At 48.7% G+C, this 27470-nt stretch overlaps 1 protein-coding gene and 1 long non-coding RNA gene across 6 annotated transcripts; one reads left to right on the top strand and one right to left on the bottom strand.

The window, feature by feature from the left end:
* Window positions 1–215: 215 nt before the first annotated feature.
* Window positions 216–17905, bottom strand: TCHP (trichoplein keratin filament binding). Of its 2 annotated transcripts, XM_067700541.1 has the most exons (14): window positions 17748–17905; window positions 16232–16425; window positions 15019–15229; window positions 14353–14409; window positions 12910–12978; window positions 11848–12021; window positions 10899–11011; window positions 10648–10714; window positions 9371–9543; window positions 8443–8524; window positions 6877–7062; window positions 6151–6294; window positions 5045–5108; window positions 216–2466 (listed from the first exon to the last, which is right to left on the bottom strand). In XM_067700541.1, exons 2-13 carry the CDS (start codon window positions 16423–16425, stop codon window positions 5076–5078), a joined length of 1503 nt encoding a protein of 500 aa, XP_067556642.1. In that variant the 5' UTR covers window positions 17748–17905; the 3' UTR covers window positions 216–2466; window positions 5045–5075. The 2 variants fall into 2 exon arrangements, with proteins under 2 accessions (XP_067556642.1, XP_067556641.1); XM_067700540.1 differs by lacking the exon at window positions 216–2466 and having other exon boundaries at window positions 3530–5108.
* On the top strand, window positions 17825–27470 carry LOC137203766 (uncharacterized). 4 transcript variants are annotated; one of them, XR_010933289.1, is made up of 4 exons: window positions 17825–18088; window positions 18913–18970; window positions 20548–20628; window positions 23257–27470. It is a non-coding gene; the product is annotated as an uncharacterized lncRNA (long non-coding RNA). The 4 variants fall into 4 exon arrangements; XR_010933287.1 differs by having other exon boundaries at window positions 20502–20628; XR_010933288.1 differs by lacking the exon at window positions 23257–27470 and adding an exon at window positions 21419–21745.

The following is a 27470-nucleotide window of genomic DNA, read 5'->3' as shown; positions in this document are numbered from 1 at the left end:
ATTTAGTTTGGGTTTATCTTGTAGTTTTGTTAATTATCTAGTATTTGCCTTTTTCTTTGTTTTTTTTAATAACATTTTCCCCTCATTTCAAAGGTTATAAATGTTCTCTGTGGAAAATATAGAAAAGCACCCAAAATGAGAAATACCCATTATCCCAACTTTGAGAAATACCCACAAAGTAATAGTATGTTTCCTTAAAAATGAAGTTACGTAGCTATTGCTTTTGATCAGCTTTTTAACACAGCATGAACATTTCTCCAGAATTTTCAGAAAATTTTAAGCATTCCATTTCATTTTAATTCACTGTATAATACCCCAAACTCAAACAGCCTCCTCGTGTTGGACATATAGGTTATCAGTTTTTGCTATTCTAACTAATGCTGTGAGGAACATCTTTGTTCCAGTCTGATTGTTACTTATGTTCCTGGGCTAGGGGGCAGCTTGGTGCATTTAGGGAGGGCTCCTGGAGGGCTAGCCACTGTGGGGCCTGGTAGGCCAGGGGAGGATTTGGGTCTTGGTCCTAAATGCAGAGGGACACCATTGAAGACAGTGGAAGATTTTCATTTCAGGTGTGTGTTTGTAAAAGATCTGCAGAATGGAGAGAAAAGTGAGGTGGATGGGTGACTTCAGGCAGAAGTCAGTGGTAGGGATGAAAGATAGATGGTGGTGAGAGGGAGCAAAGTGGATGGACTCAGCGATTTCAGGTCAAAGTAGCAGGACTCAGTGCCCTGGGGTATGGCTCCTGCAGCGGGCAGGTGGATGGTGATGCCATTCACTTATCTGAGAACGCCACAGGAGGGCCAGATGGCTGTTGCTGTTGTTTCGTTTAATGATGGGAGTTTAGGAGAGATCTTTTGATTATTCTTGTTGTGCTGAATTTGAGGCATCTTTGGGACATATAGTGGAGATGTCAGAGCGCTAGCAGATATAGGAGTCAGGACCAGAGATACAGATCCAGGAGTTATCGATGTGTACATGGCACTGGATGCCAGGGACCTGGCTCACATCATGTAGGAAGGGCCTGTGTGGTGCCTGGGCCTGACAGGCTGGCAGAGGCCAAAGCAACTCTGCACAGGTGCCCAAAGAACCCCGCTTGTATCGTCAAGAATGTGTATGGTAACTGTAAGCCAGGCTGTTCAGTTTGTCTCAGGAGTGACAAGTCAGCAGCATGAATGACAGTGCCACACGGCTTGGTTAATCGCACACATGGGGAACTCTCAACACGGCAATGTTCTCTACCATAATTGTTTCTGCATAGAAATGGAGGATTGGGTGTTTAGGGGGAAAAAAATGAGCAAAAGAGAAGTCTTTTAGGTCAGCTAATAACCAAAATGAGAAAAAGAGTGCCAAAGCCCTACAAGGACAGTGTCACAACATAAAACAAGGCTTTCCCATCATCATCACTGTAAGGCTGAAATAGTTCTTCTAGCTATCTAGCCAGAGATAATCTTGAATGTGTGCAACATAAGTTATGTGTCCATATGTTTATAGAAACACTATTTTTATTATTTACTTTCTGGCCTTGCCACATGGCATGTGGGATCTTAGTTCCCCGACCAGGGAGTGAACCTGTGCCCCCTGCACTGGAAGCACTGAGTCTTAGCCACTGGACTGCCAGTGAAGTCCAAGAAACACCATTTTTAAAAGAAAAAAATTAGAAGCCAAATGAGAATGAATAAATAATAATACCATCATTAATACCATTTATATTAGCACCCCAAAAATGAAATACTTATGTATAAAGTCTTAATAAAAAATTAACTTAAAAAATCACATGCTGGGCTTCTCTGGTGGCGCAGTGGTTGAGAGTCTGCCTGCCGATGCAGGGGACGCGGGTTCGTGCCCTGGTCCGGGAAGATCCCACATGCCGCGGATCGGCTGGGCCCATGAGCCATGGCCGCTGAGCCTGCGCGTCCGGAGCCTGTGCTCCGCAACAGGAGAGGCCACAACAGTGAGAGGCCCGCATACCGCAAAAAAAAAAAAAAAAAAAATCACATGCTTATATCCTTTGAGGTAGATTTTTTTTTCTACCTTTTAGAACTTCTGAGTGATGATAACATTAAGTCAGAAAGTAAAAAACCCTCTAAAATGAAGACACGACAATGTCAAACTCCATAAAATAAAATTCCAGGTGGCTTCACGGCTGAAGTTCGGCAAGGTCAGCAGGCACTGCTGACGTTAATGCTTTTGAAGGCATTATAATGATGCTTTATATTTTATGAAGACTGAAAACTACCTAAAAACCCAGATTGTGAAAAAATATTCATTATATTCATAAGGAAATGTGGATATACTGAATATATTTATGGCACACATGGTTCCTTCAGTCCCACGAGTTACAACTGGCTCTGTGCCCGCCAGTGACTCCTGCTTATCCATGCACTTGTTTGATTCCTGTGCCTGTTCTAGTTCAGCTTTTTAACTTCCCCAGGCCTCACAGAGCATCCACCCTAAACAGGATATGTGCTGAGGGAGCAAAAAGAGTGAGAATCGTTTACACACAGAACATGTTAGGAATGGCTTCAACACCATCTGTTCTAAAGGAATTGAACCTTGTAGAAGAATCTGCTATAGAATGTCTATAAATTATTAATTTTACAGTCAGTAGAAAAAGGTGCTTAAAACAATAAAACCAATATATGTGTACGTATATAACTACAACACAATCAATAGATAAGAGCTAAGAAGAGTATGTGCTATGCCAGAAACAGTAAGACAGTGGAATCTCTAAATCTGGAAACAAAGATTGAGGCCCAGTTTAGAATGGAAACAGTTAAATATATTAGTGTGTAGAACCAATATAATGTAATCTTTAATGCTAATAAGATTCCTGCCAGGCTTCAAAAACAAAAAACTCAAAGAAATAAGAAATATTCAGTAAACCTACAAGCCATGCAGCATGGCCAAAAAAACAAAAAGACAGATAATCTGGGGGAATTCCCTGGTGGTCCAGTGATTAGGATTCTGGGCTTTCACTGAGGGCCCAGGTTCAATCCCTGGTCGGGGAACTAAGATCCCACAAGCCGCGTGGCGTGGCGGAAAAAAAAAAATTCTGTCCACATCGATTCTGTCCTGGAGCTTGGACAATGTATGACTGCTAATAATTCCCTGTAGCCTACTTAGGAGAGGCTCCAATGGAAATGAGAGACAATACCACTTTCACAAGAAAAATGAATATAACCTAGAAAATGTGACGATAGAAAATATTCAAACCTGTAAGAGATGTGGATTAAATCAGTAAAAACCTATCATTCTGGGCTTCCCTGGTGGCGCAGTGGTTGAGAGTCCGCCTGCCGATGCAGGGGACGCGGGTTCATGCCCCAGTCCGGGAAGATCCCACATGCCGCGGAGCGGCTAGGCCCGTGAGCCATGGCCGCTGAGCCTGCGCGTCCGGAGCCTGTGCTCCGCAGCAGGAGAGGCCACAACGGTGAGAGGCCCGCGTACCACAAAAAAACAAACAAAAACAAAAAAACCTATCATTCTATACAACCCACTTTGCAGCAATTAATAAAAGCAACAATGACAAAGCTTGGAAGCAATGCTGTCAAACCAGAACTTTATTTCACAACTAATGAACACCTGAAAGAAGGGAAGTAAATATGAGCACACATAATGACAGTGGTGCTCAGGGGATCATATCCAAAGAAATGTAAGACAAGAAAGTGAAAAACAGATTAAGGATACCGTTCGCAGCTCAATTTGTTTTTACAGCACAATGGAAGTGAAAGGCAATGCAGCCCTTAGACTCGGGATTTTTTAATAAACTGTTTTAATAACCTGGAACCCAGCCCTGTAATTAGCTGTAATTTACTGAGATATGGAATCTTGAACACAATGTAATGAAAACTGAAACCTCAGAGGAGGAACATGAAAAAAAATACAAGTCATAAAAATACGATTATTGCTGCAAGGAACTTACAGCTATTTATAGAGATAAATCTAGGACTATGTCACATTGATAGAACAGTGGGAAGACAGATTTTTGGCCGATCTGTGGTTGAGTCTGATTTCGTTTTTTCAGGTTCAGTGCCCCTTCCTCTGGGCACATAAATCCCAGAAGCCTGCATATAGCTGACACTAGAGGTCCAAGGTGTCATGCCAAAAGGTTAGCCAACCAGGTGACCTTCTGAGGTCCCCTTTTTTTTTTCTCTTTTTTTTGCGGTACGCGGGCCTCTCATTGTTGTGGCCTCTCCCGTTGCGGAGCACAGGCTCCGGACGCACAGGCTCAGCGGCCATGGCTCACGGGCCTAGCCGCTCCGCTGCATGTGGGATCTTCCCGGACCAGGGCATGAACCCCTGTCCCCTGCATCGGCAGGCAGACTCTCAACCACTGCGCCACCAGGGAAGCCCCTCTGAGGTCCCTTTTTGAGGCTCAGTTACATACACATTGGGATCATCGCCCCCTGCCCCCACGCAATGCTCTATGGAAATTCTACCAAAATGCTTCTTTAAGGAGGAAAGACTCATTTATCACCACCTTTTTAGAAAGCATCCATGGATGACATCAGACTGTCTCAGGGTTCATAGTTCTTTTCTTCCATAAAACAAGATGTGATCCTTTTGGGACAACTAAATTAATAAATCCTGAAATTAATAAACTGTACCAAGACCCACAAATTTGTTTTCAATAGAAGAGTTAAATTTAAATGGCAATTTTAAAAACTGAAAAATTTCTCTATCTCTAGCTGGAGTCCTCACTGGAGGTTGACAATTAGGGGTGAGACAACAGGAAACCATGTATCCTGTCGTGGAACACAACGTGTAACTCTGAGCATTGACTTAGAATCTACATTATTTATCAACATATTACAAGACTGTGACAGCACTGTCAATGTGTTAACTATGAAGCCCCTTTCTAGGATAAGGAAGGCAGGAAAGGGCGTCCTGCATGCTGCAAATCCATCACAGCTTAAAGTCTGGCCAGACCCTCTCTCTGTTTAACTGTGGAACTGAACAGGCTCACTGAACTATTTTACAGTGACCCGAACGCTGCAACAGAACACGTAAAACGGTCTGGCGGCTGCATGTCAGAGGCCTCACCAACCTTGCTCTCTGTGCTTACAGTATCAACAGAGTCAGTTCCAAGCGATTCTGGGATGTCCATAAGGCTGAGAAGAGAAAGAAAACATAAGACTGATTAGGTCAGCAGTCTTTGGAGCGCTGGAAATTAATCTCATTTTAAGAAAGAGCTACAAGCACAGTATAAATGGCTATTTTCATTTAGAGCTGAAAAGTCTTTAACCCTAGGCCCTAAATGAGGCCCTCTTTTTTTTTTAAGTACCAGCCCTAAGTAACATTTCACGTGGCTCTTTGAGACCTCGATCTGAGACACTCACTGATCCATGATGGAGTAAGTTTAGAAAATGCTGTTCCCTGCGCCTTGAGATCCCTGGCCAGTTAGGACACTGACGTTTTGCAGCAGGTGTGGTACCTGCTCTGTTTCATCAGCTTCCCAGAGTTTCTGACCACAGAGGAGCTGGCCTCTCTGTTAGAACGCCAGAGTGGCCCTGTTAAAGGAGGGACAAAGGCGACACGCCTGCTGAGCCCTCAGTCAGTTCCTGGGTGCTTTAGTCATCAGCTCCCTTGAAGCAGGGGTGATAGCCTCTGCTTGTCTGTGATCCCCCAATGCCCCGCATCGGGGGTCACTCAAGTAGTTCGTGAGGCAGGGAAAGAAGGAAGGAGAGGATTAGATGACAGGGATGGGTAACCGCAGGTGCCGAGGGCAGGAGAGGAAGGGAAACAAGCCCCTGGTCACCCCGGTCAGCTGGGCTCTGCTGTCTGGACAGTTAGGACCCAGCACCACTGCGCCTTCACCTCTCACCAGCCACGGCAAAGCTCTTCTTGGATTGTTCTCTATCCCAAACAGGGTGGCCAGGCACGCAGCTTAGCAGTCAGGACCTCAGTCCTTGGGCAGCGGCCCAAGCCAGAGCAAAGTTGCCACAAGGGCTGTTTGAGGTCCAATGAAGGACTGAAACAGACGCTGTGTCAAGGTTCCCTACCAGTCGAGAAAGGAAGAAACACACGAGAAGAGGAGCAAGGAAGAATCTGAGCTGCTGGGAAGCAGCCCTGCGCCCTGGGCTGTAAGCCAGCCTGGGAGAGCAGGGCCAGGCTGAGCAGCACAGCAGTAGCGCCGTCCGCTGCGCTCCCTACCTTGGGCCGGTAGCCCTGCTCGGTCATCATCTTCGCCTCCTGCTGCAGCAGGGCGTCTGTGAGCTGCTCTGCCTGCCTCGCCTCTTCTTCCTCCTCCTCTTCCTGCTGGTCCGCTTCCCACGCCTGCAGCTGGCGCTCTGCAACCTGGCCACCGAGAGCAAAGTCACCCGGGACGGGCCACAGGGCAGAACCCTGCCTCTGATCCAGAGGGAGAGGCTCAGGTCCCCCCACTGGAGCATCAGCGCTCAGCACTAGTGGTGGCAGTGCCCTCGTGGGAAGGACATTCATGGTACTGAATGGTACCATGGTACTGGAGAGGTTATGTGTGTGGTAAAATGCACCTTGTAAAAAGCTCTGGACGCAGCCACGTGTTGGGAAGATCCTTCTGTGTTGACTATTAGGCACTGAATTGAATAAAAAGAGACTTGTGGCCAGTGAGCCAGGTGCTTGCAGATGCAGCCAGGAAAGAGGCAAGGAACGGCAACAGCAACCTTGTTCCCACAGGAGACAGAGGACCCGGAGCGGGGCTGGAGCTACAACCAGGAGGGTCAGGGTTCCAGTGGGAAATGAAAAGGGATGCTCTGAGCTCCCAAACGTGGGCTTCCCGGACAAGGTCCAGGCCAGGCTGTGGAAATAAGTCAAGGGTCCCTGAACCCCGTGCCATGATGGTGCAGGAACCTCAGCAGGGCCTGCTGCCCGTGCGTTCATCCCAGGGCTCAGCCCCACCTGGGCTTCCAGCTCCTGCTTCCTGGCCGATTTCAGTTCTTCGCTCTCCTTTTTCTCACGATGAGCTGACTCTCTGGCCTCCTCAAGATCTCGAATAAGTTGCTCTCTGTGTCTCAGGGATTCCTCTTGCTCCCGTCGGTTTTGTTCAATCTTTTCCTGTATTTGTTTTTGTCTTCCTGTCAGAACCTATCCTCAGCGGAAAGGAAGAGGGAAGATTTTGGTTAGACTTTAACAGATGCCTGTTCTACCAGCCATGGACAGTCTGCAGCTGCAGCTACATGGAGACCAGACCCAGCCTAACCCTCAGCCTCAGGCCCAAATACACCAAGAGGAAGGCAAGCCCAGACTACGGGATCGGTCCAAACAATCGGCCACGTTTCCCACGCGTCCCCATCGCACACAGAGTGCACGTGGACTGTGCGCATGGAGACAGCCGAGCACCAAAGAGATCAAAGCAGGCAGCGATGGAGCTCCGTCCCCAGGGCACAGACACATAGCAACAAGGTGACTCTCACTCCCTATCAGTGAGTTCTAGAAAAAGTAAGAAATCACAAGCCACGTAGATGGCCAGAGGCAGAGTCTGGGTCATCCCACCAACCTTGTGGATTTAAATTTACTGCTCAAAGCAGCAGAAACCTGCTGTGTTTGATTCTTGGCGAGAGCAGGATTATGTCCACATGATGGTCAGGACTTGGGAACCAGGAACAGCAGGAAGCCACCTGCCATACCCAACAGTCATGCTCTCTGGGGGGGGACATGTAAAGTGGCCACAAAGAGGAGGAACATTTTAAATGGGGGAAAAAAAATAAAAAGATGCTGGAGAGTATCTGGTATTCACAAAAGTGAAAAAGCACCAGTTGAGACCGGATTTCCCATGGGTTCTAAAATGTAGCATGCTGGCATGCACAGAATATAATTTCCATTTTAAACCACTTTAAGATAACTTCCAATACATGGATAATAAAGACCTTTTTTCCCCCAAAAGATTTCCTTTGAATTGGTGTGTGTCTTATAATGCACTAGTTATATATGACAAATAAAACAGTCATGTTCCTTAGTCTACTTCTGGTTTTGCACTCCAAGAAAAAAATCCTAAATGTGGAAAAGGCTTCTGCACCAAGATGTTCACCGCAGTAATATATAACAGCTCAAAATCAGAAAAAAAATGGATCCACAAAAGGAAACGGAAAAACAAACTACTGTATCCCCACAAGATATATTACACAGCCATCAAAATGACATTTACAAAGAAGATATAATAGTATAATAAAATGATTGAAATCAAATAGCTCAGTATAGTATGTAGAAAAAACATCATCCATAGAAACAGAAGCGTAGAAGGAAATAAATAGTGGCTGTGTAGATGATGTAGATGGTGACTGTTTTTTTACTTTTTACTTTTCTGTACTGAATTTTTTCCTAGTAAGCGTATATTACTTTTATAATGATATTGAAAGTCCACTGAAAATGCCCAGAGGGGACTCTGTTCCCAGAACATTTGGCAGGGTCAGCACGTGGTCACCAACCCGACACCCGCCCGGCCACCTGCGCCCACTCCCGGATTACCTCGCTCATCAGCCGGTCTCGAGCACTCCTCTCGCGGGCCCACTCTGCCTCTCTCTTTTCCCACATTTCCTTAGCCTCCTCCCTAGGGAGACACAGAGAGGATGACAGCTGGATCCTTACCACCACCGGTGGTAGAAGAGAACCAACAGGGCTCCAAGGCACCAGGTAGCACACACCTTCTGTGCAGCCGACCTCCAAATAAACTTCCAGCAGATTACAGGGAAGGACAACTTCACAGAAAGTATTACTATCGTAAGCACTTTAAGTTCCCTTTTTTAACACTCCATCTCCTTACAAAAAGCACTGGTGAAGACATGCATCCAGGACATTTAAACACTGAAGTGAATGAAACCATTGGGGCTGGAGAAAAGGAGGGGCACGCCAGTGCCTGAGCTCTGTCACCATGTTCCTGCGGTCACTCTAGCTCGCCCTGTGGCCTGGGGCAAGTGAGTGACTGCCTCGACTCCCCGTGACCCAAGTACTCTGTGACCCCAGCACTGGGCTGGATGTCAGGATTAAACAGGAGGAGGACCGTAAAGCACTTAGCACAGTGTCTGGCACACGGTAAGTGCTCAGTAAGTGTTACCTGTTATTCCAGAACTTCAATCTACCAGATTAAGTTTTAGGATCCAGACCCATTCATATAGACCTAAGAAGCATTCAATGTCTCCATAATTTATAACCATTTCCTTTCAAGTTTCTAAGATCTCAGATGAACAGATCCTTACTCTAAACCCTAACGGCTTCCACCTTAAATAACCCGAGGGAAACACCCCACAAGCCAGGTCCACTAGCAAAGATGTGCTCCTCACGAATGATGGACAGAGGAACAAGGATGGGAGTTTCATCAACAGCAGACAACCCTCACAGCGACCTGCTGACCTGCGGGGATCGAGGTGCAAGTAGAGGCCGGGATGCCACCTCTCACCTCAACAGCATCTGCAGCTCCGCCTCCCGCGCCCTCTCCAGTTGCAGCTGCTCCTCGATGACCCGCTTCATCCAGGCCACATCGGCCTGGGCCTGCTCCCTCCGGGCCAGGTGCACACGCTGGGTCTCGTCCTCCTCCTTCAGCAGCGCCTGCAGGATGCGCCTGTCTGCCTCCTAGAGGAAGGACGAGGAAGTGCAGTGGGCACGGTGCCCAGCCCTGCAGTAGCAACAGCCTCAGCTCTGCCAGCCCCTCGGCACTGAAAGCAGGCGTTCTGGGAAGACATGGGCTGTTTCCAGAGCAGGCAGGGTGTGATCACGTAGGGATGATTTAGACGCCACAGAGGCCCAGGAGCTTTTCTCTGCCCACAGGGAGAGACCCTCTGCCACCACACGCTCATCTCTGCCCTCGGACACATCTGGTAGCACAGCTTTTTAGAACACAATTTGCCAGCAATTCCACTTCACAGGATATAAGCTACAGAGACACAAATGCACAGAGATATATGCACAAAGTGCTCACTGCAGCTGTGCCGTAAGAGGAAAGCGACTGGGGTGGGAAAGCAACTCTCCTGTCTGGTCTCAGTGAGGGAGCCCATCAAAATACTTGCAAGGAATACCGAGCAGCTAGTCAAAAAGAACAAGCTCAGTCTAAGAACACTGGTCTGGAAGCCTGAGGTGTACTCTTAGGTACTATGCTGTGCAATGCCACTTCAAGTACATTTAAAAATGAAACTGAAAACCCCCCAAACTCACCACTTCCCTGTATGTCTGTGTATGTAAATACAGTTGATTCCTGAACAACATGGGTTTGAACTGTGAGTCCACTTACAGATTTTTTTCAATAAATATACTAGTATTTTTATTTTACAGATCTTTAAATTAACTAAGTGTGGGAAAAGTGTTTGACTAGAGAGTACCGTAGGTAGACTGAAGTGAACTAGGGTTTGAGTCCTGATTCTAACCAAACTGTTTTAGCTTCCTGCCCTTCAGTGGGTCATTTATCAATTCGTTTTTGAGGCAGAGAGAGCAGTACGTGGGTTTTCAACTCCGTGGGGGTCAGCACCCCTAACCCCCACGTGGTTCAGGGGTCAACTGCATATCTAGAAAGATGTACACCCAAACAGACACCTCTGGGAGGGGCAGGGATTGCGGGGGCTGCTGGTCAAGGGGGGATCTCACTTGGTGTTTTCTTATGAGAATGCACCCATTACTAAGCAATGGAAAACATGCTTTTCAAAAGAAAGTGAAAGAAACGCCAGGCTGTCCCTTCAGATTTACCAGTTCCTCTTGGATCTGCTGTGTACGTCTGTTGAGCTGCACGTTATACTGATGTCTCAAAAAGCGTCTAGAAATGAGAAAATATGGGTTGCCTTCAGTGTTTCCTAAAGAATTAAGCAGAGGTTAGACAGCTGCTTTCTGCAGATTGTATCCCGTTCGGTTTCAGGGTTACCACTGCACGTCTGAGAAAGTGAGAGGCTCGCCCGCTTCGGGAAGGCAGGCAAGCGGTTGGGGGTCCTTCTCACACGCACCCCAGCTCCGCCTTCTGCCACAAGGCTGCCATCTGCTTCCGCTCTTCCTCCAGCCTCTCCAGCTCCCAGCGCTGCTTCAGCAGATTCTCCTGCTCCTTCTTTAGTTTGGTGGCCTATGGGTACAAGATGGTAAGCCCAGGTAAGTGCATGAGAATCAGAGTTCCTTCATCCCTCAGCAGACACGACGCAACAAGGGTGGCCTGGCCACCTGGGGCCAGGATCCCCTTCCACCTCCGGGGCTCTGAGCCCCTTGGCCCAGCTCACTCATTCATCTTGCTGGGCCTTCCCAACCCTGCCAACAAGGATGAACCCCTGCCCCGTGCTCCCACAGGGCCCTGCACTTTCCAAGCCTATTGTAACTAAACATCTGTCTCCCTGACCCGATACAGCTCCCAGCTGTATCCCTAGCAGCCAGCCCAGTGCTCGGCACTTAGAATACACAGTGGGCACAAAGGATCTAGTTCTTGAATCATTCTGGCCTGGGGAAGGGGGGAGTGCTCCCCTCGCCTGCATGAGAAGATCTAGCCCCTCAGAGCAACTGTGCACAGTATTCTCAAAACAGCTTCCAGGACCAAAGATCCTCATGGTTTATGCCTTGAGACCCCCGAACTGCTAGTCTCCCGCGAGAGCTGTGTGCTGGATCATCAGACTAAGTCAAGTCTACTAAGAGCACTTGAAATCCAAGTACTCGGGAGGCTCTCAGACAGCAGGCCTCTCTACACACGTCGGAGGGGACGCGTGTTATCTCCTGACGGTTGACACTCTAGAATCTGGGCACAGAAAGAACCACAGGTGGGAGCACATGTCAGAAGGAGAGCCCAGCGTTGTTTCCCTTCTTAGAATCGCCCCCCTGGATATGGTCTCTGTTTAGCGCAGCTTTTTAAACGCCCGTTTCCTAACAAGAAGGAGCTGCGAGCGAGGAGGCCCTGGCGCCGGGGCTCGCCCTCACCTCCATCTCCTTCACCTTCAGCTCCTCCATCTGCTGGCGCAGCGCGTCTGCCTGCAGTTTACCCTCCAGTTGCCTCCTCTCCTCTTCTGCTTTCATCCGTTCCAGCGCTTCCCGTCGGGCCGTTTCATATTCATTTTCATACCGTTTTTCCTTTTCCTCTTCGGCGGCTTCTTGCTGCATGGAGCCAAAGGGACCTAGGGGTGAGTATCTGTAGCATGGAGCTGGCAAAGACCCAGTTCCCCACCACCGGTCAGCAGGCCTCAGGGCCCGTTCCTCATTCCAACACATCTGTACCCGAGGAGGCCACGCACTTATCAGCTGTGTGGCCCACGCAAAGGTGCATCTTCCTGGGCTCGATTCTCACTGTGGGAACCACGGGAGTGGTGCTGCCCTCAGAGACGAAGCTGGGGAGGCTCTCAGCACAGTGCCTGGTACAGAGTAGGGGCTCAAGAACACCAGGGTTCCTTCCCTTCCACAAGTCAACAAAACACTTTCCAAAATGAACCCAGAGGTGAAGCAATGGGTCCACGGAGGTGTGGACTTTTATCCCCAGAGTTGCTGCTATAAACCAAGGTTGAGACTTATGACGTAAATTACATCAAAAGAGGGTGCTGCAACAGAAACAACCTTTAAGGATGCATGTCGCGTCTACCATCAACCAGCCCTGGACGCCTTGTCTTACTCTGCCCCTGGGAGTGATCACGTAGGATTCTTGTCTGCATAAGAGCAGCAAACATTCAGTTTTAACATGTGTTAAGTAAACCGAGAAAAAGTCTATTCCTGTATTGGAGTCATTAACATTGAAAACAAGAAACAAATTCAAAAACATGGACACAGGGCTTCCCTGGTGGCGCAGTGGTTGAGAGTCCGCCTGCCGATGCAGGGGACACGGGTTCGTGCCCTGGTCCAGGAAGATCCCACATGCCGCAGAGCAGCGGGGCCCGTGAGCCATGGCCGCTGAGCCTGCGCTCCGCCACGGGAGAGGCCACAACAGTGAGAGGCCCACATACCGCAAAAAAAAAAAAAAAAGACATGGAGACAGTCTCCCAACACATACCACACCTGTTTTTTTTCCTCTTTCTGTGTTTCCCAAGAGTTTATCACATGTTTCTTGTGAAGTTCCAATTCAATCTGAGGACGAGAAGGCAGAGAATAAACTTCCTAACTGATTCATTGGACACATATTCACTGCCGAGTACAGTGTCATGGCCTGGAATGTGGCCAGGTGTCTTTTAAGTAAGTGCATGGTGACCCCAACATATACAGTCTGATTACAAGTCAATTAGAAAACCAAAGGACCAGTCAATTCTAAACCATGTCAAGAATTGGAAAAAAGTAACAAACTTTTCTTCCAGTACCCTTGGGGCTGAGCCGGAACAGGTCAGCAGACACTGAAATGGAAATCTAATCTCAAAGGCCACCCTGGTAGGTCTAAAGCCTGCCAGGTCCCAGGGCAGAAGCTGGATGAGGAACAGACTCAACCTTTGGCCTGGCTCCCCAGTACTCCCTCTGCAAAAGAGCAGCTGTAAAAACATGCACTACCTGTATCAATAGATGCAACAAATTTGGGGTAATTAATAAGAGATTTGGGTTTAAACAATCTTTTGGATCAGAAAATGAATTGTACCACTGTCCAAAAGCTTTTGTTTGGGAAATTGTTTATAAAAGTTTTAAATTTCTTCCTCAACTCACACATGTAAACCTTTGCAACTAACTTGAATGTTCTGAATAAACATCTGAGTACATGACTTTGGAGGAGCCACTGAAATCTACAAATGGCTGGGGAGAGGAGTCCTCCCGGGTTTAGCACTAACCGCACAGCACTGCAGAGCAGCCAGATGCTCTAGTACTTGTGACTGGCAATTTCTACATGAAGTTATGAGCACACAAGTGAACACACCAAGTAGATACACAAACTATACACTGAAACTAATTAATTATATCCTTCATGGGATTCTCTCCCTCTAGCCCAATCTCTGCTAAATGATGTCACCCCAGCCAAGACGCCCCGCTCTCTCCTTGCCCCGAAGCCTGTGGATTTGTACCCCTTTCTCCTGCCACCCCATTTCTGACCTTTACCATTACTTGCCTGGGCTGCGGCAGCAACCCCTCAATTGACATCACCCCTTCCCCCCCCACCTCGACATTACTGCCAAAGCTGCTGCTCCCCAAAATGCACCTGGGACCCTGTTGCACCCCTGCTTAAAATCACGCAGGCACTCCCCAGCACTTCCAGGGGAAGACCGTATGAGGCCGTCCAAGGTGGCCCCTTCTGCCTACACAGCCTCTGCCCTTGGGGTCCCCCCTCCCTATCAGATGTCCCAACCTCACAGCCACTTGTAGCTGTTAACCGAATGACCCAGATCTTCTGTGTGGGGCTTCTTTTCAAGGTGGCTGGAGTGATCTCTGTTTCACCCCAGCACAAGATGCAAGCTTAAAAACAAGATGGGAAACATGACTTCATCTACTTAGGCAAATCAACAGAAGGATCTCCTTGGTTTTCACCTCTCGAAGTTTGGGGTTGTTCTTTTTCCAGTGTTCATACAAAAGCTGTTCAGCAATCTGTCAAGAAAACACAAAGAGGGAAGCCTGATGTCACTTTTCCAATCTGTCCACATTTTGGATAACCCACAATAGAAGTCAGCTCAGGCTAAGAGCTCCTCCACTGGCACCTGGCACTGTGCCTGCCCTTCAGACCTCCCACATGCCTCACACCCACGGCGCTGGGAGCCAGACACCTGATTGGAAGCACACAGTGCTGACAAATGACTCTTATAATGGTGACAAAAGGGGGCCCAAATCTGATGCTACAGATGGGTCCTAGATACTAAAGATCTGTTTCAAAATATGCAACAGGCTTAAAAACAGAGTTCTGGGGCTCACCATCGCACACGACTACTTTGGAAGATAAAATATACCACTCCCAGCCCTTTGTGGGACCAGATAACTAGAATAAAGAAAAAGGACTCAGATGTAATGATTAAGGGGCCAAAGAGAATAGAGATGACTCATGGAAAACACACATAAAGAACAACTCAGAGTAAGCACTTTTCCCGACTGGCTCTGGAGTGAAGTGCCGTCTCAACAGGTCAGAGCCCCCGAGGGGACCCCACGTGGCATCACTGACAGGCTGGGGACTCCCGCTCTGCAGCCTCCTAAAAAGCTACTTACCAGTTTCCTTTGCTCCTCTTGGGCTGACTTCAGATTCCTGTGCTGCTCCCGGATTCTTCTTTCCCTCAAGTTCATGCTCAGCCTCAGCTCCTCCAGTTCTCTGGCCAGCAGGTCCTGCTCCTCCGCCAAAAGCTGCCTGAGTCTCTGCCGTCGGGCCTCCAGATGCTTCCTCCCCTCCTCCTTCATCTTCTCCCGCTGGTAGGCGTACATGCTGGGTAAGAAGGAGCCACCATCAACCAGATGTGCTACAGCCGCACAGGGAACACGTAGCTGGTTGTGTGGGTGACAGAGGCTGAGGCAAACAGAATGTGGTGACCCGGGAAGGTTTCTTCCAGCCAAAGTGAACAGAGGTGACAGAACCACTACGCATAATAGAATCTTGTTTTTGCAAGAAGACAATGTATAATGGGCTTATATATGCGCGTGCTAACGGTACCAGCTAATATTATTTGAGCAGTTACCGTGTACCAGGTACTACATACCCGGACGGTTTTATATTAATCATCACATAAATCCTATAAAGTAGGTTCTGTTTTAGCCCCACTTCACTGATGAGGAAACTGAGCTCATTCATACAGCAAGTGACACAGTCAGGGTTTCTATCTAGGTCTGTCTGACTCCAAAACCTATGCTTTTTTTTTTGCGGTACGCGGGCCTCTCACTGTTGTGGCCTCTCCCGTTGCGGAACACAGGCTCTGGACGCGCAGGCTCTGCGGCCATGGCTCACGGGCCCAGCCGCTCCGCGGCATGTGGGATCTTCCTGGACCGGGGCACGAACCCATGTCCCCTGCATCAGCAGGCGGACTCTCAACCACTGCGCCACCAGGGAAGCCCCTAAAACCTATGCTTTTAACTTCAATGTTTTTACATGCATTTCTACAGAAAATGGGTGTATATGTGTATATATATTTACACACAAACACAAATGGAGAAGAGTATGGGAGGATATGCACCAGACAGTTCATTGTGGTTCTCTCCTGGGGGTATGGGGTTACGAAGGAGACTTCCACATTCTACATACATTTCTCATTTTATCTTTTTCAGTGCGAATTCGTTACTTCACTGATGATCTTTTTTTCAATTTCCAGTTGGAAAGACATCACTGTGCAGGTAATCCATGCTGTCCAGCCACACTCCCCCAGGTCCTTAAGGTCACATCTCCTGACAGCAAGTGGCCCTCAACCCTAACTGATGGCGGTCACCACACAATTACCTCCTCTGGTAGGAGGCCTTGGAGCTCCATTCTGCCTGTTTGGAGCTGCAGATGTCAGACACCTTGAAGTAGCGGCTGTTCTGATCCCACTGCTGCCGAAGCTGGGCCTCCTGCTCCCGGCGTTGCTGTCGTGCAGCCTGCTGATCCGGGAGCCTCCGGCTGCACCAGGAGGAGGGCAGCGTGGGGAGTGCCATCTGAGGAGAATAGCAGTGGTAAGAAAATGAGCCTGCTGCAACCCCTCATCCCTTTAATGCGTGATCCTCACCCCTTGGCTGAACACTGGAATCGCCTGGTAGAGCCTGGGCCCCACGCCAGACTAGTTAAATCAAAAAGTCTTAGTGTAGGCCCCCAGGCACCAGTATTTTAAAAACGACTTGTCATCAGGACTGCAAATCATCTACTTAAATAAGCGTGGACTGCACTGGGCTGTGAGCCAGACATCATGAAGGGCACTGCAGACAGAGACAGAGAACCAGTCCTGGCAACGCTGGACAAGTACACTGGGGACTTCTATGCTCTGCCTAAGGTAACATAGATAATAATTTAAGGAATACTTGTGTGTGCCAAGCCCTTGACATATACGATCTTTTTCATTGTTACTATCGCCCCATTTTTTGGCAGGTGAGAAAACTTAAGTTCAAAGAGGTAAAATGACTTGCTCAAGATCACAAAACCAGGAAGTGGAGGAAATTTATAAAAGAGCTGGGATCCTAATTCATGTTAGTCTGAGATGAGTGCCCGGGCTCTGTAGACTGCAAGAGGCTGCCTGTTGGGACCAACATGCCCTGGCTTCGGCAACCCGCAGAGAGTGGCCCAATCCAGGTGTCACATCTGGAAGTGTTCTGGATTAGCATGGAGGGAGATCCCTCATCTTACGGATGGAGAAACCACCACCCAGAGAGAGGAATCAATTTGCATGGGTCAAGGAGTAATCTGGGGACATAGCTGGAAACTTGAAAGCAGAACCAGTCTCACTCCGGACACCTTTTCCCCTGGTCCAAAAGCTGCCCTATGTGCAAGGTCTACACAGTGCTTGGCTGTGACAATGCTTAAGGAGCTTCTGTTGAATAAGCAAACTCAGAGTCCTCCGATCCCGAAGGAAAATGATCTGCGTCTATGGGCCGAGTTTAGCCTGAGGCTGCCAGTTTATGATCTGTCTTCAGACTGTGGCAGGCTTGACAAACTGTTTTCCTTGCCCTGTGAGCCGCCCGCGGATAGATCTTTGCACCAGGAGTCAGAAAACTTAAGATTCCGGTCCCGGATCTGCCACCAACAAGCTGGGCTGCTCCCTGAAAAAGTCGCATCCCTCTGTAACAAAAGCGGTTACAGAGGAAAGTGTCGGACCCAGAGCGCGCGGGAAGCAGAGTGAGAACGGGAAGCCAAACCCCCGGGCTCCCTGCGATCGCGTCCCGCGACGGCGGGCGCGCTTCCCGCCAGCGCGGGGCCGACTGCAGCGGGGCTCTGACGGTCCCGGCCTCAAAGCCGGCCCCCGGCCGAGCCCAAACCCCCGACTTACGTTTCTCTGCGCCCCGGAATTTTCGAAGGCTGTCCCGGCCCGAGCTGCGGCATGTCCCAACCGAGCCCGGCCCGGCCCGCCGCAACCCTTCCGGGCAGAGCTGCACCTACGCCGGCCGTTATCCTGCTCGTTGCCGGGGCAACGGGTCGGCGACGGAGCGCCGCGAGGGCCAAGCCTCCTGCAGCGCGATTACTAGACGCGCAGAGAGGAAAAAGAAGGCTGTGTTTTTCTCTGGTGCCCCCGCGTGATGGGCGGGAGCTCAATCGCAAACGTCGCTAGTCCTGGAAACAGGCAAGGAAAGAGGAAAAGAATCCATTCACTACACCAAATTCAGGATAAAGGTGAGGATGGGGGGAAATCAGAGGGATATGATAGGGGAGGTGATTATAAGCCAGTGGTTCTCAAACCTGGCTGCGCATGAGAATCATCTCGGGAGCTCTTAAAAATCCAGATGTCCAAACCAAACTCCAGACAAATCCCATCAAGCTCCCTGAGGGTATCAGTGGTTGTCTAAGCCCCCCAGGTGCTTTCGACGTGCAGCCAGCTCGCAGAACCGCTGGCGTCAGTAGGGACGAGTTATTGGTAACTTTCTATTGTCTTAGGATAGTGGTGGGTTCAAGTCTGTTCATTCTCTTAGTGTGTTTTATAATTCGCAGGTGTTACGTGTATTATCTTATGTATCAACTATTCCGTTAAAAAAATGAAAACATTCGCTCTTTGATTCATGCTCTTTTCATTTTCCCATTCTTGTCTTCATTTACTCTCTCCTTCATTCCTTCCTCCCTTTATTCCATTCTCTGTTTTCCTGGATGCAGCATAATGTCCGGTTGAACAGTGTGGCCTCTGCTGCAACCTCCACCACGCTAGTCATGTGGTCTTGGACAGGTCATTTCATCACTCTGTGCCTCAGTGTCCTCTGTGAAATGAGAATGTTAAAGTAATTGAAAAAGGAGGCCGTGAGACTGGGGAGGCCCTTGATGCCTCCGTAGCCTATGCAAGCCAACCTAAACCGAGGCCGGAGCCAATGCACTTGAATCCGAGAAAATGAAACTTACCAATCACCAACAGCCAGCTAGGCGTTCCCAAACAAGGCAACCCCTTAAGCAATAGCCAATCAAATGATTTCCTTGCTTTCACATCTTCTTTCTAAAAACCTCTCTCCTAGATTCTGCCGGTGGAGCGCTCCCGACCACCTTTTCTTTGGTGCTGCCTGACTCAAATCAGTAAGTCTTGAAAATTTTACTGTGCCTCAGTTTAGCTTTTAAAAAGAATACCATCGGGGCTGCTTTCTAGGGTTGCCCTTGTGAGAGGAAATGAAGGTTTAAATGGAGAGGGCCCAACAGCAGAGCACCTCAGGTGAGCTCAGGTGAGCATCTCAGGTGAGCACTGTCTCTCACATCCCCCTTTACTCAGGTGAGCACTGTCTCTTACATCCCCCTTTACCTGACACATGTTTACTCAGCATCTGCCCTGCCTCATGCGTGAGATTCCCTAGGGTCAGCCTCCGATTGGTCCCAACCCCTTTGGCCAAGGTCATGGCCACTCTTCCATATTGTGTCCCCAGTGGAGAAGGGAAGCAGCCACCCACTCTGATCAACCCAGCCAGAGCTGCCCACACAACAAAAGAGCCCAATAAATAAATACTTGTTGATGGGCCTCCTTGAGTGTGGTAGGAACTTTAGAAACATGTGAATTGTGTTGTGGGAGACTTGCCTTCAGGTCCTGATTTTGTGCCTCTTGGGCAAGAGCCTTCCACTCTCTGGGCCTCAGTTGCCTCATCTGTATAATGGCCTTAAAGGACCAAACAAGCTCCACTACTGGGATCAAGGGCCTAGGGCTTGACTGGCCTGGTCCTGGAAGCCTGAGGCCCCAGGCCATAGCCTCTGGGCCTCTTCTTCTGGGATGGCACTTGCCCAAGGAACCACAGCTTGTAGGTGGTAGAGCCAGGACTTGAACCCAGCTCTGTCTGATTCCAGGTCCTGAACACTCTCTGAAGCACCGAGAGGGTAGGGATCATTACCTTCCCTGCTGTGGCTCCAGTGCCTGGCACAATGTAGGCACTTAATAAATATTCGTCGAGAATGAATGAGTAGATTCCCCCCAGCTTGAGTCCCTTCTTTTTCTCCAAAAGAGAAAGGGAAAGATGGTATTGAAAGACAACAAAAAGAAAGACATAAAGGGACTAACATTGTTTGAATACCTACCATGTGTCAGATGCTTTTAGATGTAGTTTCTTGTTTAAGCTTCCCTCTAACATGTGAGGTTCCTGCCTGCATTTTGCGGATGAGGAAACTGAGACTGAGATCTCAAGCAGCTCTCTTGAGGTCACACGGCAAGGACGACAAGGGTCAGGATTTACACCCAGCCTCCAGAGCTTGTAAATCTCTTTTCAGTCTGCTTTTCCAGCAGCTTGTGACTTGTAGATGTAGCTCTTAAAAGAGGCCAGCAGATGTGGGCCAGCTGGGCCATATAAAGAGTTCAGCAATATTCAATATTTAGTGACAGTTTGATGACTACGGCCCACAGGGGACTAGGAGAGAAAGCCTTGGCAGGCAACCATCGAGGTGGACGCTGCACACACTGGGCCCTGGGCCAGCGCACCATTCCTTGGGGCTGTTCTTGGACTTGTCTTTGGGTGTCCTGGCATGGGAGGAGAAAACAGGAATGGGGAGGTGGCATGATGACACGGGAGCAGCTCCCTATTAGCTGAAACGTGACAGTGCTGGAGGCCATGCAATGCCCCCACTTAATCAGCAGGTGGCGATGCCAAGGCACATTTACCTACGCTGGGTTTTCACAGCGTTTCCACATCAACCACCCTGGTTTCTCTGCTGAGCTGGGCTCCCTACCCTCCCTAAGACAAGGATGCAGAAGCAGACAGGTGAGCTCAAAGATCCTGGGGCTATGGGGCTGCCTCTCAGAGCCCCAGTTTTGTGTTTTATTAGCACTCAATTGTTTGACTAGCACTGAATTATTTCGTATCTCTGAGCTTCAATTTTCTCACCTGTAAAATGGGGATAGTAGTGCTGGTTTGTTTAACAGCTGCCTCAACCCAGTGCTGGACACATGATTAGCACTTGACAAGTGATACCTGTTCGTGTTATAATTGCCTTAATGCCGACAGTTTTCTGCACAGCGCCTGCTCAAGTGCTGGGTTTAGTTCCCTTTCTCCTAAGGGAAGGAGCTGAGAAACTGTTACAGGCAGACCTTGGAGATATTGCAGGTTCAGTTCCAGACCCCCACAATAAAGCAAATACCACAATAAAATGAGTCACACAGATTTCTTAGTTTCCGTGCATATGTAAGTTACATTTACACTTTACTGTAGTCTATTAATTGTGCAACAGCATTATGTCTAAACAAACAATACACACATCTTAATTAAAAAATACTTTATTGGGGCTTCCCTGGTGGCGCAGTGGTTGAGAGTCCGCCTGCCGATTCAGCGGACGCGGGTTCGTGCCCCGGTATGGGAAGATCCCACATGCCGCGGAGCGGCTGGGCCCGTGAGCCATGGCCGCTGAGCCTGCGCATCCGGAGCCTGTGCTCCGCAACAGGAGCGGCCACAACGGTGAGAGGCCCGCATACCGCAAAAAAACCCAAAAAAACAAAAAAACTTTATTGGGGCTTCCGTGGTGGCGCAGTGGTTAAGAATCTGCCTGCCAATGCAGGGGACACGGGTTCGAGCCCTGGTCCGGGAAGATCCCATGTGCCACGGAGCAACTAAGCCCTTGTGCCACAACTACTGAGCCTGTGCTCTAGAGCCCGAGAGCCACAACTGCTGAGCCAACGAGTCACAACTACTGAAGCCCACACGCCTAGAGCCCGTGCTCCACAACAAGAGAAGCCACCGCCATGAGAAGCCCACACACTGTGATGAAGTGTAGCCCCCGCTCGCCATAACTAAAGCCGGTGCGCAGCAAAGAAACCCAACACAGCCAAAAAATAAATAAATAAAATAAAATAAATACTTTATTGATAAAAAATGCCAACCATCATCTGAGCCTCAGCATGTCATGATCTTTTTGCAATACTCACGTCAAAGATCACCGATCAGGGACTTCCCTGGCAGTCCAGTGGTTAAGACTGCACTTCCAATGCTGGGGGCGCGGGTTTGATCCCTAGTTGGGAACTAAGATCCCACATGTTTCGCCGAAGTGCGGCCTAAAAAAGAAACCCCGAGAAACAAAAAACAGATCACCGGTCACAGATGACCATAACAAATATAATAATAATGGAAAAGTTTGAAATATTGTGAGAATTACCAGTGTCTTGGTGACACAGAGACATGAAATGAGCAAAGTCTGTTGGAAAAATGACACCGACAGACTCGCTTGACACAGGGTTGCCACAAACCTTCCATTTGTATAGAACACAGTGTCTGTGAAGTGCAGTAGAGTGAGATCTGCCTGTACTAATTTGCTCACCACCAGTTGATAAACACATAGCCATTCTCCCAGTTTCCCTGCTTGAGCTGCACACTGATTGGGGTGGGGTGTCTACTCCTCTCTGCGTGTGGTTCAGGAGTAAATCCTGATTTGTCTAAGTCAGCTATGATGAAGCCATGCCCTTGACTGGGCTGGCGGTGGGCTTGGGGCCCAGTCCTGCCCAATGACATTTAAGGGCACATCTCCTGGGGGTAGGGGTGGTTTTACTGGGTCTGTGGGAGACCTGTGGTACTGCTGCGGCCCTCCTCTCCGGGAGGAAGCCCCTGACACAGCTGACCGTGACCTTCGCAGGGCAGGAACAGAAGAATCTAGTCCTTGATGGTAATGTCAAATATGGAATTAACCCACCAAGTGGGACCCCACCCCATAGCTTGGGATTCCTTTTTTTTTTTCTTTTAAGATTTTTCTTTTTCCTATTTTTTATGGTAAAACAGCATACAACCTGAGATCTACCCTCTTAAAACATCTTTACGTGTACAGTACAGAGTTGTTAATGGATACAGAAAACGTGATCTATACATACAATGGGATTCCTTTTTAGAAGGTAAAATAGAGTCTTGTTGCTTAAATAATTTTTCAGTCAGCAGGAAGTACTCCCATACACGGACTTGTCTAGAGCAGCATTGCTCAAAGTACAATTCTTTTTGTTTTAATACATGACTTTTTTGGGGGTAAAATACACATAAAAATCAACACTTTAACCATTTTTAAGTGTACAGTTCAGTGGCATTAAGTATATTCATAATATTGTACAACCATCTCAATGTGTGATTTTTTTTTTTTCTGTTTCAACTTTTTAATGTAAAAAGTCAGGTCATGGAATATAAATCATCATCATCATCATTCTACAGCACACATCACACTGTGGGTATGGATATTTCCATGTGTTATTGGCAAGAGAAACCACAAGAAAACAAAATAACTATTCAAACACTCCTTTCCCCAGGCAGGTTGGCAGTCAGCTGTGGCCCACATTCACAAGAGAATTCCAAAAGAATGCTGTTCTGGGCGGTATGTCAGGGGCATGGATTAACGTGGTTGTTTTAACTCTGATCTTTCAGCGCTCGGGCTGGTTTCCCACGGCTGAACTTCTGAAGACAGGCCTCACGACGTGCAAATGGCACACTTTCTAGAAAACAGGTGGTGTATGAGACCCTTGCTTTTAGGATCCAAGTGTAATTCTTGGACCATGACAACAGCTGGGGAAGGGATGTCAGAGGTTCTTCCCTAGCTCCCTCTGGGGGCTCAGGCCCCAAAACACATCTCTGTGACAAGTTCCCCCTGCTGGATCTGACGTCACCACAGCTGGAAAACCACCTGGGCCAGTGTGGTGGAGTTCACCCCATCCAAATTCCTCTGTTTACATGGGGGGCTGAGGCCCAGAGATGGAGAGGTCATGCCCAAATGAGGTAAGTGGCAGAGCCAGTGTCTCTAGTGAGAGCAGCTGGTGGCCTCAGCATGTGGAGGTGGAAACAGAAGCGGCAAAGAAGAGAAGACTTGGCCAGCACCTGCTTAGCACTTACTGAACATCTACTGTCCTGTGTGACTTCCCCTTGTCCTCAGTGTCTCTAGGAATTATGGGTTATCACAACTCCACTTTTCAGATGGGGAAACTGAAGCTTAGTGTGGTTGGCCTGTATGGTGTAAGTCAGATCTCACCACCCCAGAGCCCATGCCGGTTCCATCCTGCTGGGCTGTCAGATCTGGGCACAGTCCACTGAGATGGGGCCTCAAGCCACTCCTGTGTTTTCCATGCCTTTCCCAAACATGGGCACCCACTGGCCATGCCTGGATGGCAGAGAGTCTCCACTTCCTAAGTCCCTAAGTTCAAGGTGACTGGTGGATGGTGTCGGGCAGCTCCCTTCTGTGCTTAACCTTGAGGCTTCCTCAGCTCCCCCTCTCCTTCCACGTGAAGCCACACCATGAACAAGCCGCTGGACCTGGCACGGTCTGGGCCCTGGCCAGTTCCACCAAGCACACTAGCCTTTTCTTTAAGTCTCACGGCCAGTGTTTCTGCTGTGCTGTTCCCTCTGCCTAGAAGGCTGTTTCCCCTTCTAACTTCTCCTCATCCTTCAGGTCTTGGTGTAAATGCCCCTTCCTCTGAGAAGCCCTCCCCCAGCCCCGCTGACTGGATCAGGTCACCTGGCCTCAGAACACACTGGATTTTTCCTCCATAGTGTTCACTGCAGTGTTAAAGAAATAATTTTAAAAACTAACATCCTGCCCACACTAGACCGTGAACTTCATGAAAGCCAGGGACCTGGCTATCTGGTTCCTGCTGTGTGTCCCAGCCTCTGCTCTACTGCTTGGTACACAGTGGGTGCTTAATAAATACCTAGAGAGTGGGTGAATGAAACTATGGCAAGTGGGGCACTATGTCCTCATAGTCGGGGGGGAGTGGGGACATGGGCTAGAGGGCCACACCTCTGCTGGAGAGGTTTCCCGCGGAACCTGGACAGTGTGCACTACGGGTTCCTAAAACTTCAGTGCGACCTCTGTTGAGCAGCACCTGGGATGTTCCCAGACTCCTCTATTGAGTTTCAGGAGCCTTTGTCCCCGAGAAAAGCTTTGCCACTCGTCCTGTCCACCGAGGTGTGCCTCCACTGCACACTCATTGGGACAGTAAAGTTACTGGCCTGGGTCCTGCAGCAAAGCCAGCTGCCAGGGGGCAGTAGGAGTGAGGGACACACCCCGAGAGCCACTAGTGGAATTAGGAGGTAGAAGGGACTTTTTTTTAATGGCCTCAGCTTAGCTTATTTATTTTATTTTTAAAATTTTTTTATTGGAGTATAGTTGATTTACAACGTTGTGTTAGTCAGGTGTACAGCAAAGTGAATCAGTTATACATATAGATACATCCACTCTTTTTTAGATTCTATTCCCATATAGGCCATTACAGAGTACTGAGTAGAGTTCCCTGTGCTATACAGCAGGTTCCTATTAGTTCTCTATTTTATATATAGCAGTGTGTGTATGTCAATCCCAATCTCCCAATTTATCCCTCCCCCCGACCAAAGGGGGCTTTTGAAATCATCATGCTGGACCCATTCACTCAACACATGGGGAAATTGAGGCTCACAAAGGGAAGTAGAGTCTGGAAACCAGTCAACAAGAGTCAGGACCAGATCCTGGGTACCCTGAGAGGTGGGCCTGGGTGCTTTCACTCTACTTCCACCCAGAATTACTGAGAGCTGGGGAGGGCATTTCTAGAACCATCAACGTCCTCACCTTCAGCATCCCCATGTGACATATACCGAGCGCCAACCTGTGTCCCAGGTGGATCCTTAAATTCTTAGGTGCCATCTCCTTGAATGTTCTCAGTACTTTGAAGGAGGGGCTATTAGGATACCCATTTCACAGATGAGGAAACCAAGGCTCAGAGAGATTATGTTCTTTGCCCAAGGTCACACAGCTGGAAGTGGTAGAGCTACTAATAGCAATGGTACTTTGTTGTGACACTGTCTTTTGTCAGTGACATGGTTGGGTTTCCTTATAGCATTTTTTCCCCTGAGGCTGCCCCTATAGGTAGAAGACGAGGTGGCATTTCTCCCTTTACTCTGTGCTGTTTACATGCCCCAAATACTATGTTCATGCAGCAACTGAAAAAAAAGTTCAAATATTTAGCTGTAGTATGCGGTGCTGTTTTCCTGGGATGGCAGGGAGTGGGCCTGCTGGTGTGTGTCGCCTTTGCGTTAATTAGGGAGAAGCGGCAGACGGGCCCCGCGAAACAGCAAGGCGGGTTGGCATGGCAGCTCTTCACACCCAGGGGAGTTGGCTCAACAAAGCCAATTTGGCACATTTAATCCTGCTGAAAACCTGGCAGTTGGGGATGTGACATCACTGGAATCAATTACCCCCACAATTGCCAGTCCTGGGTAGAAATAACTCAAGAAATCGACTCGTAATAACCACGCCATTCATTGAGGGCTGCCTGCCTGCCAAGTCACCAACTGCCTGATTTACATTAACCCGTTAAACCCCACATGAGCCCTGAGAGGTAGTTACCATTATTACTGTCCTCATTTTACAGGTGGGATAACTGAGGCTCAGAGACGGGAAGTGTGGTAGGCTCAGTAATGGCCCTCAAAGAGATCAGGCGCTAATCCCTGGAGGCCCTCAATGTGACCTGATTTGGAAGAGGGGTCTTTGCAGATGTGATTAAGGACCTTGAGATGGAGAGATCATCCTGGATTATCTGAGTGGGCCCTAAATGCCATCACAGGTGTCATAAGAGAGAGAAGGGGGACTTCCCTGGCGGTTCAGAGGTTAAGACTCCGCACTTCCACTGCAGGGGGCATGGGTTCAATCCCTGGTCAGGGAACTAAGATCCCGCAAGCCTTGTGGCGCGCCTAAAGGAAAAAAAAAGAAAGAAAAGGAAAAAAAGAGAGAGAGACAGAGAGAGACTTCACACAGAGGAGAAGGCCATGTGAAGCTAGAGGCAGAGACTGGAGTGATGCAGCCACAAGCCAAGGGAACCTGGAGGCACCAGAAGCTGGAAGAGGCCAGAGACAGATTCTCCTCTAGAGCCCTCCGAGGGGGTGCAGCGCTGCCGACACCTTGATTTTGCCCCAGTGATACAGGTTTCAGCCTCCAGACTGTGGGAGCATAAATTTAGGTTGTTTTAAACCACCAGGTTTGTGATCATTTGTTACAGCAGCCACAGGAAACTCATACAGAAAATGACTTGTCCACGGCCAAATAGCTATAAAGTGGAGGTGTTGGGCTTGAAACATAGTAAGTGCTCAATAAATGTTACCTGTTATTATTATTATGACCAGGTGCACGTGGGGAGGCTGATTTATAGGATGAAATGTCCAAAAGACCACCAACATGGTCTACTTTATCCATCCCAACAGACTCTGTTGGGAAGGGTCAGTCTGAGTAACCCGGATTTGATGATTCAGTTTGGGAAGAAGCTATTAACACTGGGTGGAGCGGGTTCAGGAAAATGATGCAACTTTGTAGCATGAACACCTCACTCCCACTGAGTCAATGGCAAGCACTAGGATTAACTCCACTGGCCAAGCTGGTCCCACAAATCGATTTCAGAGCAGGTGTGCAGCCAGTGGAGCAAGTGCGATGGCCCACAGAGGTGGCTCCTCTGTGTCTGGCAGCATTTCCCCCAGGACACTTTATTTGTTGTTGATTACAACCTCTGTCCTCTTTGGTTCAGAGTAAACACTCAACACATATGTACTGAGTGTGTGAAGTCTGCCCCATTACAGTAAGCTAAAGGTAGGGATTGATGACCTATAGCTAAAGCCAGCTGGCTAAA

Source organism: Pseudorca crassidens, chromosome 12 (assembly GCF_039906515.1).
Source record: "Pseudorca crassidens isolate mPseCra1 chromosome 12, mPseCra1.hap1, whole genome shotgun sequence".
NCBI classification, from domain to species: Eukaryota; Metazoa; Chordata; class Mammalia; order Artiodactyla; family Delphinidae; genus Pseudorca; species Pseudorca crassidens.
This window is presented reverse-complemented; position numbering and strand designations above follow the sequence as displayed.